The sequence below is a fragment of the Mus musculus genome, chromosome 6, assembly GCF_000001635.26.
Source record: "Mus musculus strain C57BL/6J chromosome 6, GRCm38.p6 C57BL/6J".
Classification (NCBI taxonomy): domain Eukaryota; kingdom Metazoa; phylum Chordata; class Mammalia; order Rodentia; family Muridae; genus Mus; species Mus musculus.
Genome location: NC_000072.6, coordinates 120,720,426 through 120,732,909, shown reverse-complemented (window position 1 = coordinate 120,732,909; position 12,484 = coordinate 120,720,426). Strand labels below are relative to the sequence as shown.

Below are 12,484 nucleotides of genomic sequence, written 5' to 3'. Positions count from 1 at the left end.
ACTGCAAGTACTCAGCAGAGACTGCACTAAATTATACGACTGTTATGTGACTGTTACATTTGGATTAGAAACTACCTCCTGCAGGGCATGGTGGCGCATGCCTTTAATCCCAGCACTCGGGAGGCAAAGGCAGGCGGATTTCTGAGTTCGAGGCCAGCCTGGTCTACAAAGTGAGTTCCAGGACAGCCAGGGCTACACAGAGAAACCCTGTCTCGAAAAACCAAAAAAAAAAAAAAAATAAAAAATAAAAAATAAAAGTAGACAATTCTTGGGGCTAGAAAGAAACTACTTCCCACACTGAGTAGTGGCAACACCTTTACTCCCAGTGCTTGGGAGGCAGAGGAAGATGGAGAGTTTAAGAAAAACCCTATCACAAAACAACAACAAAACTGACTTCACTATTTGTGAAAGCATTATTCTACCTCCTTTCCCATTACATATATAAATAGGTAACAATAATATATATTTCTAAAATTGGTAACATCAATAGAGCAAGGAGGACAGAAGAATATCTTTCTCCAATGTTTTGTTTTTAAATTGGAATGTGTATAAAAAATATAGTTTCAAGTCTCTGGAGTTTGTTAATTACAGAAAAAAAATTCACTATTGTTTGTTGTGGGAAATATTAAAAAATGAACGTGCCAACTCTCAGCGGGGCCAGGCCATGCTCCTGCACTCCTGCTGCCACCAACAACTCTCTAGAGCTAGCCCCTGTGCAAGGTGATCTCACTCACGCAGTCTCTTGGCCCGCCAACGTTCCAGCCCTTCGAGGCCACATGGCTCCCACCAGGCCATCTCTCAGATGCTCCCCACCCCCAACCCCCCCACCCCCCACCCCCGAGTTCTTCTCCCTTTCACACAACACCTCATGCATCCCTGGTTAGCCATCTCGACACCTAATTATTTGGTAGAATCAAGACTCTTAATGTTTAATTAGCCAATCAAATTTATGTATCAATAATAACAAAATTTACAAGATGCCAATACAATAATTTCAGAGCCAAATACTAATGATAGAGCTTTAACCCAATTATTCTAACCTTTTGATAACACCATTCTGGTTCTCTCTTTCTTCCTGAGACCCCCACCCCCACCCCCACCCCCCACTCTGTCTCTCTCAACTCCTCACTCTGCCTCCCTTCAACCACAAGCCTCCCACTGCCCTAATGTGATTGGACAGGGAAAATCCTGCAACAGTTGTTTTACGTGAAGACCTACAAGGACCTACAAAAAGGTTCTCCTATTTGAACCATGGCTCAGGAAATTAAAAGGAACAAATTTTAAAGCCATATCCCAGCATGGCTGGCAGTCCTTTGGCCACTGGCTATGTATGTAGGTCATTATTGATTACGGGCATGAAGACTGCTGAGAACAAGCTAACCTCTTGCTTCTCAATAATTTCCGGTTTTCACACTCAAAATGCTGGCTTTTTACTCTCTAGAAAAAAGAGCTTGCTAGACAGGTACCTTGAGAAGATCAAAGACATCATCTGCATCAAGCCGGTAATCACAGAGGCGATGCAGGATCTCTACTCGAGTACGCAGAGGAAGGTCTTGGAAACTAGCTTCTCTCAGAGGATTGGGCTTTCCTTCTTCAAGCTCCCAACGGTAGTTAATGATATCTTCCAAGTAGCTGTGGAATGTCTGAGGCCTAAATCAAATGGCCCCAAATATATAAATGCATTAATATAAAACAGAAGATAGGGAAAGGAAACTAATAGGTTGACAGTTTATAAAAGAACTTGAAACCCTTTCATTGAAGAATTATGTATTATATTATCATTTTATAAAATCCCAAAGATAAGCTTTATCAAATTTTTTTTTCACATAACTGGTTATATTGCTTTAAGCTAAAGATGGAAAATCCCAGTCAATGGTATAAAATGAAAAATACAGGCAATAGTCTCATCCTCTGTCCATACTATTAAGGAGGCTTATGGAGTTCCTATAAAAAAAATTATGTATCAGCTTTAAAATTGGGGAATGCCTTAAAACACGCACATATACAAAACACCCTCACAAAAATGCATTTACTTATATTTCAGGTTAAGATGCAAAAGTATAGAAAACATCTTAATGTGTAACTATACTATAATAATTGTTTAGATTTATGTATATATTTATTCTATATGTATGGGTACTTTGTTTGCATTTGTATCTGCACACAAAAAGATGTCACCAGATAGTTGTGAGCTGCCATGTGGGTGCTGGGATGAATTTAGGTCCTTCAGAAGAACAGTAAGTGTTCTTAACCACTGAGCCATCTTTCCAGCTCTTTAATTTTCTTTCTTCAAGAAGTTAATTTATGCTGGGTGTGGTGGTGCATGCCTTTAATCTCAGTACCTGGGAGGCAGAGGCAGGTAGATCTACCTGAATTCAAGGCCAGCCTAATCTACAGATCAGAAAAGACAAAGCTATGTATATATAGAGAAGAGACACTGTTTTAACACACTGCCACAACAACAGAACAAAAATAACACTGACTGGCATGGTGGCAGGTTTCATGTAATATACTATAGCACATAGTGAAGGTCAGAGAACACCTTGTGGGCCTGGGAATCAAACTTGGGTTGTCAGACTTGGTGGCAAGTGCCTTTATCCTGAGCCATCCAGCCAGCCTGTCATTCTTTTTATGCATCTACTGTGCTGTCTGCCTGGTCTTAGCTCTTGGTCTCATGTGGTCCTCTAGCCACTGTTTCCTACTGTCTGGAATAAGGCATATATACCTTAGGGGTCCCCTAAGACCATCCTGCATCAGATATTTATGACTCATAACTGTAGCAAGATTAGTTATAAAGTAGCAATGAAGTAATTTTATGGTGGTGGTGGGGTCACCACAACATGAAGAACTGTATTAAAGGGTCACAATATTAAGAAGGTTGAAGCTGGGCATGGTGGCACACGCCTTTAATCCCAACACTCCGGAGGCAGAGGCAGGTGGATTTCTGAGTTCGAGGCCAGCCTGGTCTACAAAGTGAGTTCCAGGTCAGCCAGGGCTACACAGAGAAACCCTGTCGGGGTGGGGGGTGGGAGGGTGGGGGGGAAGAAGGTTGAAATTCACTATTCTATATAGCACAAAAAAACTGCATGCTTGACACTGATACTTTTTTGTTTTATGAGACTAAGTTTCACTGGTGGGCTAGCAGACCTAGAACTCCCTATTCAGGCTGGCCCTGAACATTCACCTTCTTCAGCCTTCCAAGTTTTGGACTTAAAAGTGGGTACTACCACTAATCCCCTGCTTTTTACTTCCTACCCCCACTAACTGCAGGACTAAAGTGAGTTCCCTCACCCCTCAGTGAGGCAGGCTAGAGTGCTGGCTCCATTCCTTGCCTAGGCAAAGTAAAAACTGACCCCAGTGGCACAGCCTGAGGAGAGCTGAGTCCACTACTTCCCAAACCCACGTCTAGGGCTTTGATTTTAGCCCACCTCAACATCTACACCATCTATGAATTGTGAAAGCTTGTGAAGGAGCTGGTCCTGCAGAACCAGAGCTGTAGGACCTCTATAACACAAGGACAATAACAGACCTCCAAAAAGAGAAGCAAGGGATCCAGATTGATAGTGCAGCAGAACACAGAGGACTCTAACCTGGCTCACAATGAAAGTTTACAACTGGCTAAATGGTTAAGAGCACTGACTGCTCTTCCAAAAATCCTGAGTTCAAGTCCCAGCAACCACGTGGTGGTTCACAACCACCTGTAATGAGATCTGATGCCTTCTTCTGGTGTGTCTGAAGACAGCTACAGTGTACTTACTAACTAAAGCTGTTTGGGCAAAAGGATATCCTGTGTAACACACTATGGCACATGAAAGCTTCCACAACAAGATGTTTTCTGGTTTATTTTCTTTTGGTGGAGAGGCCTGGCTGCAGGGGTAGATATGGAAAGACATGGAGATTAAATGGGATTGGGGTACATGATGTGAAATTCACAAAAAATCAATTTAAAAGTTAAAAAAAAAAGTGGGTACCACCAAGACTGGCTAAAAGTTATTTTCTTTAAGATCATAAAAAGAGGCCGGGCAGTGGTGGTGGCACATGCCTTTAATCCCAGCACTTAGGCGGCAGGTGCAGGTGGATTTCTGAGTCTACAAAGTGAGTTCTAGGATAGCCAGGGCTCTACAGAGAAACCCTATCTCTGGAAAAAACAAAAACAAACAAACAAAAAAAACAACAAAAAAAATTAATCATAAAAAGACTCAAGCCAGGGGTTGGAGAGATGGCTCAGAAGTTAAGATCACTTGTTGCCGCTGCAGAAGATAGAAGTTAGATTCCCAACACCCATGTAGTGGCTCACAGCCATCTATAACTCTAGTTACAGAGAATCTGATAATCTCTCCTGGACTTTTTGTGCACCAGGCATGCGTTTGGTATACATACATGCAGGCAAAATATCAGCGGGGGCTAAGAGAGGAACAGAGGAAGGAAGGTAAGCAGATAGACATCACGCCAAAGTAAAGGCAACAGATTGTTGTTGTTGTTCTGTTTCTTTACATAGCCCTGGCTATCCTGGAGCTTGCTATGAAGACCAGCTTGGCAACTGACAGTGGGAGATGGAGCACCGACCATTGGTTTGGTTTGCTCTGTTTCACTATTCTTTGCTAACAAAACCCAAGTATTGGTTAGCCTTACACAGTGTTGGTGAAGCCAGACATAAATACACCAAGGAACTGCTCATGAGGTTCCTGCAGCAGCTTGAACTACAGCTGCTGGTTCGTGCCTGGTGTCTGCCTGCCTAGAGGACTGGTCTGCAGTTGCCCAACTTCTGAACTTCTGATACAGGCTTTATCTTCACCTCCCAAGTGTTGGAATCGAAAACCTATTCTGTCATGACCAATCAATGCACTTCTGGAGATAAGGGCTTTGTATATGCTGGGCAAGAACTCTACCAACAAAGCCTCAACCCCAAGTCTCAAAATCAACTTTTTTTTTTTTAAAAGATTTATTTATTATATATAAGTACACTGTAGCTGTCTTCAGACACTCCAGAAGATGGCATCAGATCTTGTTACAGGTGCTTGTGAGCCACCATGTGGTTGCTGGGATTTGAACTCCAGACCTTCGGAAGAGCAGTCGGGTGCTCTTACCCACTGAGCCATCTCACCAGCCCCAAAATCAACTTTTAAAAAGTGAAAATAACAAGAGCTGGAGAGACAGCTCCCCCAGCACCCTCATGTCACACAAATGTCTCCAACCCCAGTCCTAGAGGATCCAGTGTTCTCTTCCTGCCTCCATGCACTACACACATGTGGTGCATAGACTTAGATGGAGCCCAAACACCCATATATATTTAAAAAGAATGAAGTTGGTAAAGTCATCCTACTCAACTTTAAGAGATATCTGTACCCTGCCTGCATAATAAAATATACATTTCAATAATGAGTAAGGACAACTACTGCATCTCATATATAACCATTAATCCTGGCCATCCTGGACTCACAAAGACCTGCCTCTTGAATGATGGGACTGTACAACACTACACCCAGTCCAAAAATGTGTCTTAATATCAACTCTAAAAAGCTAAATCCACAGCCTCCTTTGTTGTGTGTGGTGTTCATGAATATTGTAATGGTGTCACCACATTTTCTACACTAAAGGTATCACTTGAACACAGAGACTGCCAATTCAGCTAGTCTAGCTAGCCAACCTATGCTGCCTCCCAAGACAGGGGATTAGAGGCAGGAAGGTCTGCCCTGAACAGGTCCTAAGGAATGAACTCTAGTCCTCTCCTTTGCATGGCCCACTGACCAATCTTGTCAGCCCCTCGAGGAGTTATTTTTTTAATAAGATGAGGTGTCTATCTTTGTGACACCGAGGTCCCTTACATTGGGGATGAGGAGTGGGGGAAGATGACACATGACATGACAAATAAATGGACACCTTTCATTCTTTCAAATACAAACAATGTAAAAGCAAGATACACATTTGCTTTTAAATATTCAGTAAAGCTAAACCCAGCAAAGGCTGCGATGACATGCAGCCCCTGGGTTAGTCCCAGGGCTCTAGGAGAAACAGAAAGGTACCTGCTTTGCAAAAGTTTGGCAGCTTCTTCAACTGAAACAGACTTTTAGCATATGACCCATAATTTGCCAAAAGGAATGAAAAAAAATGCACAAATATTTTCATGCACATGTTCACAAAAACTTTGTTTATAACCATTTTAAATTAAAAACAACACAATGTCAACTTATAAACACTTAAATCTTATTTTATTTTTCTCCACTGAACACAATTCAACTCTTCACCCCTCTAAAAGGAACCACTTATTGACAATAAATAGTCTACATCAACACAAGCCATTATGCTAGACTATAAGAAGCTGTACACAGTCATCTCACCCTATGAGCTCTCTCTCACACACACAGTTGGGGGAAATTGTGAGATGGTGTGTCTCTGCACACTCAACTGTTAATTCTGTACAAGCAGGGACCTAAATACTGCCAAGGATTCTGGTATTGTCACTTCTATGGCCCATTACTGGGTTTCTCATTTGAAAATAGTGTTCTTCCTCACCTGCCCAACGCCATCTAGAATGTATCAGAGGTTATCTCACTACTGATTTGGCTATAATAAAGAGCTGACAAGTAATAGCTGGGTAGGAAGTAGAGGGTGAAACTTATAAAGAGAGGGGGCAAGGAGAGGAAGAGAGTCACTGGGGAAGAAATCAGAGGGAGATTTGCCAGCAGACTCGGAGTGAACGGACTGACCAGAACAGTGCAGAGAAAGAGTGGTGGAACACTGCCAGGATTAGTCATGTTAAGCTAGATAGCTGGCTGGGAGACAGCCCTATATAGAAAGCCTCTATGTCACTATTTATATTGCTGGGAGAACATATATCTTAACATATAGTGGTAAAGTGAAATCAGTGGAAGCCAGATTTTAAGTCTGTATGGAAGTGACCAACTGTAAAAAAGCTTTCTTTGGGGCTGGAGAGATGGCTCAGCAGTTAAGAGCACTGGCTGCTCTTCCAAAGGTCCTGAGTTCAATTCCCAGCAACCACATGGTGACTCACAACCATCTATAATGTGCATGTGTACATGCAGATAGAGTACTCAAATAAATTAATCTTAAAAAAAAAAAAAAGACCTTTCTTGGAGGATCTACATTCCTGAGCACACTACGTCCCAGATCATTTATCATATATAATTAATTGGCTTCAGAATCAGGTATGTATTCAGTAATGAGGCAGTAGAGTCAGAGGAACTGGGTTCAATTTCCAGCACCCACAAGGCAGCTTACAACCGCCCAACAGCTTTTTGGCGGGGGCAGGAGGTTGATGGTGTTGGGAGGATGTTGACCTCTTCTGGTCTCCACAGATACTGCATATATATAGTGCACAGACAGATTCAGGCTAAACAGTCGTGTGTGTGTGTGTGTGTGTGTGTGTGTGTGTGTGTGTATGTATGTATGTATGTATGTATGTATAATCTTTTTGTCGGGCATGCCATTAATCTCAGTACTTGGGAAAAATAGGCAGTCTGATCTCTTTGAGTTTGAGGCCAATCTAGTCTGCAAAGTGAGTTCCAAGACCCAGGGGTAGTCACACAGAGGGTGGTGGGGTGTGTGGGTGAGGTGCTTGAGGGTCCACTCTGATGACCCAGCCTATACAAGATCATTCCCTTACATGGTACTTTGTGAATTCATCTCTGACATTCCTTTTCCCAGCTGGTACTTTTCTGGATTCTCTTAAATACTATGTTAGTCTTCTTTTTACATTCTCCACATGTGTATCCCATTTTCATTTTGTAGTTGCCCGACCTTATTTATGTGTGGTGGCCAGCTGCTGGGAGTGTCTAGGAGGAACCACTATGGCTGCTTACTCCAATGACAAAGCTGATGGCTAGAGAGTCAGAGGCTAATCGAGCATTGCTATCCTAACAGTTCTGCCAAGCTCCCCTACTTGGGAGTAGGTTCTATAACACTCAAGGATTTACAGGATTATGTGGGCCACCCTCAGAGCCCAACAACCATCCACACAATCCAGTGAAGAACCATTTTCAGTAGGGTTTTTTTATTCATCTCATACAGAGATCAAATCCAAGGCTCCAAAATGCAGGGTGAGTACTCTATCACTGAGCTATACCCTCAAGCTTTAAAACAACACTTTCAGTTAACAATAAACAAATTCCAGAACAACCCCCCACATACACATCCTGAAGCAGAAGGCTGGACTTGAACTCCTGGACAATTACAGGTGTGACCTGAAAACTTTTGAACTAAAGCTTTATTCTCTCAGACACAAAGGATTTCTAAATAAAACAAATCTAGTTAGACTGAAGAGTCTCACTAAGTTCCACTGTGGTCTTCAGGAAGTTCAGCTTAGATGCGTTGGTACAGAAGACAACAAACAAGGGGGAGGGCTGAGGACTGGGTGGCTTGGATGTATCCACATGTGATTTGTTGTAATCTCCTCAGTTACAGAAACGGATCTCCAAACATACAGTTCAAGCCTATAATCCAGGACTCCGGAGGTTGAAGCAGGAGGATTGTAGTGAGTCAGGGGCCAGCTGGGTGCGCTCTCTCAATTTCTTCCTCTGGGGTAGGAGGGTAGGGGAGATGAAGTACTAGATGGTAACTGAAGTTCTTGGCATAGCTATATTCTAAGTTGCAGTTATGAAAGCTTGGGATGAAAAACCTTCTAATGCAGAGATACAATCCAGTCAGGTATGATGGCAAGCAATAAACAATAATGTAGGAAGGTGTTTATTTCCACCAGTAGAAAGCAGGTATTTTCACATCCTGTTATATATATTACAGGTACCTTAAAGTAAACATGTATACTCATTGACAGCTGAAGACAGTAAAGCTAAGAAATCAGAACTGCTGCTACAGTTTGAAATGTAAGGAATTTGAACACACACACCACTGTATCAGAACAGAGGGGAACATAGTTGAGTCCTTGATTTGATTCTCAGCACCACAAAACCTCTGGGCATGGTTATGCACACAAGTAACCTCAGCACTCAAATTCAAATCATCCACCCAGCCAGCTGGGGTCCAGCCTGGGCTTTATGTGACTCTGCAAAAGGAGCCAAAAGCAAGGGCTCAATTCAGCCTGACTAGATGAACAGATTATGGTTTGTTTTTTAAACAACCTGAGAGATAAGACTGACTTTTATGTTCTTGAAAATAAAATTTTAAAGTGTATTATTTTAAATATATTTTATTATTTAATGATTTGTAGTATTAGATATTAGTTTATGGTAGTAAAGAAAAGACTAAAGTGTCTGGACAAGGCAACTTTATTCTTGATCCAGAGGATGTGCTCCAGAAGAGAGAACACACCTAGACAAGACGTGCAATTGGACTTTAATCCAAGTGAGATGGTGCTCTCTGTGTTGGGGGTTTCCAGAGGCTCATTCTGTAGCTCAGGATGTAAGCTCTCAGGAAACCTCTTGTCTCAGTCTACACAGTGCTTGGATAGATGTGAGCCATGATGTCCAGCTGTATTCTTATCCTTGTGCATATACTACAGTACATACCTACTTGCAATGATAAAATAATAATGTAATTACTGCAGACACCCTGCCCTCATCCGAATATAAAACTGTATGCTCCAGGAGAGCCAGTGGAGTGTTCTGCTCAGTCCCCACTGATAGGTCTAAAGGGCACTGTGTTCAGAGCTAATGACAAATCACCTCGTTTCCAAAGATGGTCCAAAGGTTTTAAAAAACAACAACAACAACAAAAACCCAGCCACTTCTGTAGCGGGCAATCTGCTGAATTAACACCTTGTTTATAAAAACATTTTGCTTACTTCTATGTATGTTTGTGTTTTGCCTGCATGTATGTTCTCTGTACCAAGTGCATGCCTAGAGCTACAGGAGGGTAAATGAGAGCATCAGATCATCCCTTTAGAACTGGGAGTTTGGGCTGCAGAGATGGCTCAGTGGTTAAGGTCCTAAGTTCAAATCCCAGAATCCACATGGTGGCTCACACTATCTGCAATGGGGTCTGATGTCCTCTTCTGGTGTGTCTGAAGAGAGCAATGGTGTACTCATATACATAAAATAAATAAATCTTAAAAAAAAAAGAAAAAGAACTGGAATACTGGAATCAAAAGTGAGTAAGCTGATCCCATTAACAAAACCTTTTAAAAATTCTTTTAACTGAATGAACTTCCAGAAACAAGAATAATGAGATAAATTAGGTACCTAGTGAATTTAATATAAAGCTATTGCTTGTAACATTAGTTAAAAGTCAGACAAAATGTCTACCAAACAGACTAGATTATCTGATAAATCATAGAGAAAAGGTGGTGACAAAAAAAGTACTGCTATTATAAACATAACAGTAAATATAAAAATATAAAACCATATACAAGTGAGCTTTAAAATGAATAAATACCGCTGGGAGTGGTAGAGCATAACTTTAATCCCATCACTTGGGAAGCAAAGGCAGATGGACTGATAGCAAGTTTGAGGTCAGCTTTTGCCTCACAGTGAGAGATTGGTGATGACGGTGGTAGTGATAATGTTTATTTTAATCTCTTTGACAAAACTATCACACAATTTAACAAAGCATTAAGTCTAAAGTTTAAATAGTACTACACATATACTTTACTCAAAATGGGTATCATACTGCCAGGTAGTGGTGGCACATGCCTTTAATCCTAGCACTCAAGAAGCAGAGACAGAGGCAGGCAGATCTCAACTTGACTCAAAACAAAACAAAACAAAACAAAACAAAACAAAAAACAGCCCTCCCAACCCCGCAATCAAAAAAAGCACAAAGCTTCCCTCTTAAACCCATGGAGACTACATCTAGTTTTTTTAGGTCTGGCAGTATAATTCAAGGAGAGAACATGCTTAGCATAACCAGGGCACAAGAACTGATCCCTACCTCACTTCCTGAAAGAAGTTTGCTAGCAATGCCTTGGACAGAGCAAGCCAGACTTCCACACCTGAGAGGGTGAGGGCACTCAATGCAGCCTATGACTTAACCCTCACCATATCCGTGACTAGAAAATCTCAACCAAAAGTCAGTACACCATGTTTGTGGATTCTAGCATGAGTCTTCCCTGAACTAGAGAGGTGGAGGCAGGACCTTCAAGGCCAGCTTTGGCTACCTAACAAGTTCAAGGCCAGGCCAGTATCTCTCAGATCAACACCCTGAATCAGCAGGTATGAAGGTTTCCTTACACATTAACACCAGGCCTAACTTAAAAGTCTAGCACACTGGATTAACTAGAACAAAATGATGTAATACACCATTTTTTTTAAATTAAAAAAAATGTATTTTCAAATTATGTATTTATATGGGTGTCTGTGTAGATTTGTGTACGTTTACAAAGGATATCAGAGTCCTGGGAGCTAGAGGGCGTGTGTTACCCAAACTTCACATTCATGCAAGTATATGCTCTTAAGCCCTGAGCCACCTCTCCAGTCATCTTTAACTAACTGAAAAAATATAAACAAAACGCCTACATTGTTTCAAAGGGCCAATAGGCAGGGCAGCAGGTAACTGGGGTGATTTTGTCCTATTTTGTTTCAACTTGGATCAAATCAAAGGAAAGCTGGATGATCCATGTCTACACACCAGCTACCTGGGAAACTTAAGCAGAAAGAGCTCACAAGCTCAGGAGTTCTAAGCCAGCCCTGGCAACATAGATTCAGACACAAAGCAAAGTGAAGAAAAGAGCTCATATTGGGGAGCTTTATACTTGTCTACTCAGATAACATTCACTCCCAAACAGTACACATCTCAACAGCTTAAAAGAGCCAGACTCCACCAGTAATTCTGTTACTGTACTAGTTATGGGAACATAAGATATCCAAGTCACAGGAATGTAGTGAAACCTGATTTTAATTTGTTAGGCAATATTTTTATTATGTACTAGCAATGCTGGTTTTTGCTTGTCACAGGAGAGGAAAGCCACTACAACAGCAGGTTAACAACAGAAGGTTAACAGGTTCCCTATGCAAGAAATAAGTTCAGGATTACTCACGTGATATCTCTTCGCTGATAGCAGCCTTGAAGCAAGCAGGCAATCAGATCACTGATAAACTCCACGTCATCTCTGTGAAGAGCTGCCTCTAACTCCTGAGAGATGAAGGAAAGAGATGAAGGAAATCGGGTATTATTTAAATGCACTGTCTGTCCCTCCTCAGCATCTTCAGATTGCAAACAACAGAATGATTAGTGAAAAAGGACTGTCATAGTGCCTGTGAGATGGCTCAGCGGGTAAGAGCACTGACTGCTCTACAGAAGGTTCTGAGTTCAAATCCCAGGAACCAAATGGTGGCTCAGAACCACCTGTAGTAAGATCTGATGCCCTCTTCTGGTGCATCTGAAAACAGCTACAGTGTACTTGTGTATAAGTAAAATTTTGGGGCAAAGCAAGCAGAGACTGAGCGAGGTGAGTTGACCAGAGTGAGGGGATCCGGCCAGAGCAAGCAGGTCCTAAAAATTCATTTCTCAACAACCACATGAAGGCTCACAACCATCTGTACAGCTACAGTGTACTCACATACATGAAGGACTG

The 12,484-nt window shown here is 41.8% G+C and overlaps 1 protein-coding gene across 8 annotated transcripts in view; it reads right to left on the bottom strand.

Annotated features, from left to right (window-relative positions):
* The window catches only part of Cecr2 (CECR2, histone acetyl-lysine reader), a 104,878-nt gene that overhangs the window by 38,282 nt on the left and 54,112 nt on the right, over window positions 1-12,484 (bottom strand). For all 8 annotated transcript variants that reach the window (NM_001368706.1, NM_001128151.2, XM_017321659.2 and 5 more), the window contains exons 2-3: window positions 11,948-12,042; window positions 1,467-1,650 (exon numbers count right to left, since the gene is read on the bottom strand). In NM_001368706.1, the coding sequence (NP_001355635.1) occupies window positions 1,467-1,650; window positions 11,948-12,042 (279 nt within the window). The remainder of the gene's footprint in view (window positions 1-1,466; window positions 1,651-11,947; window positions 12,043-12,484) is intronic.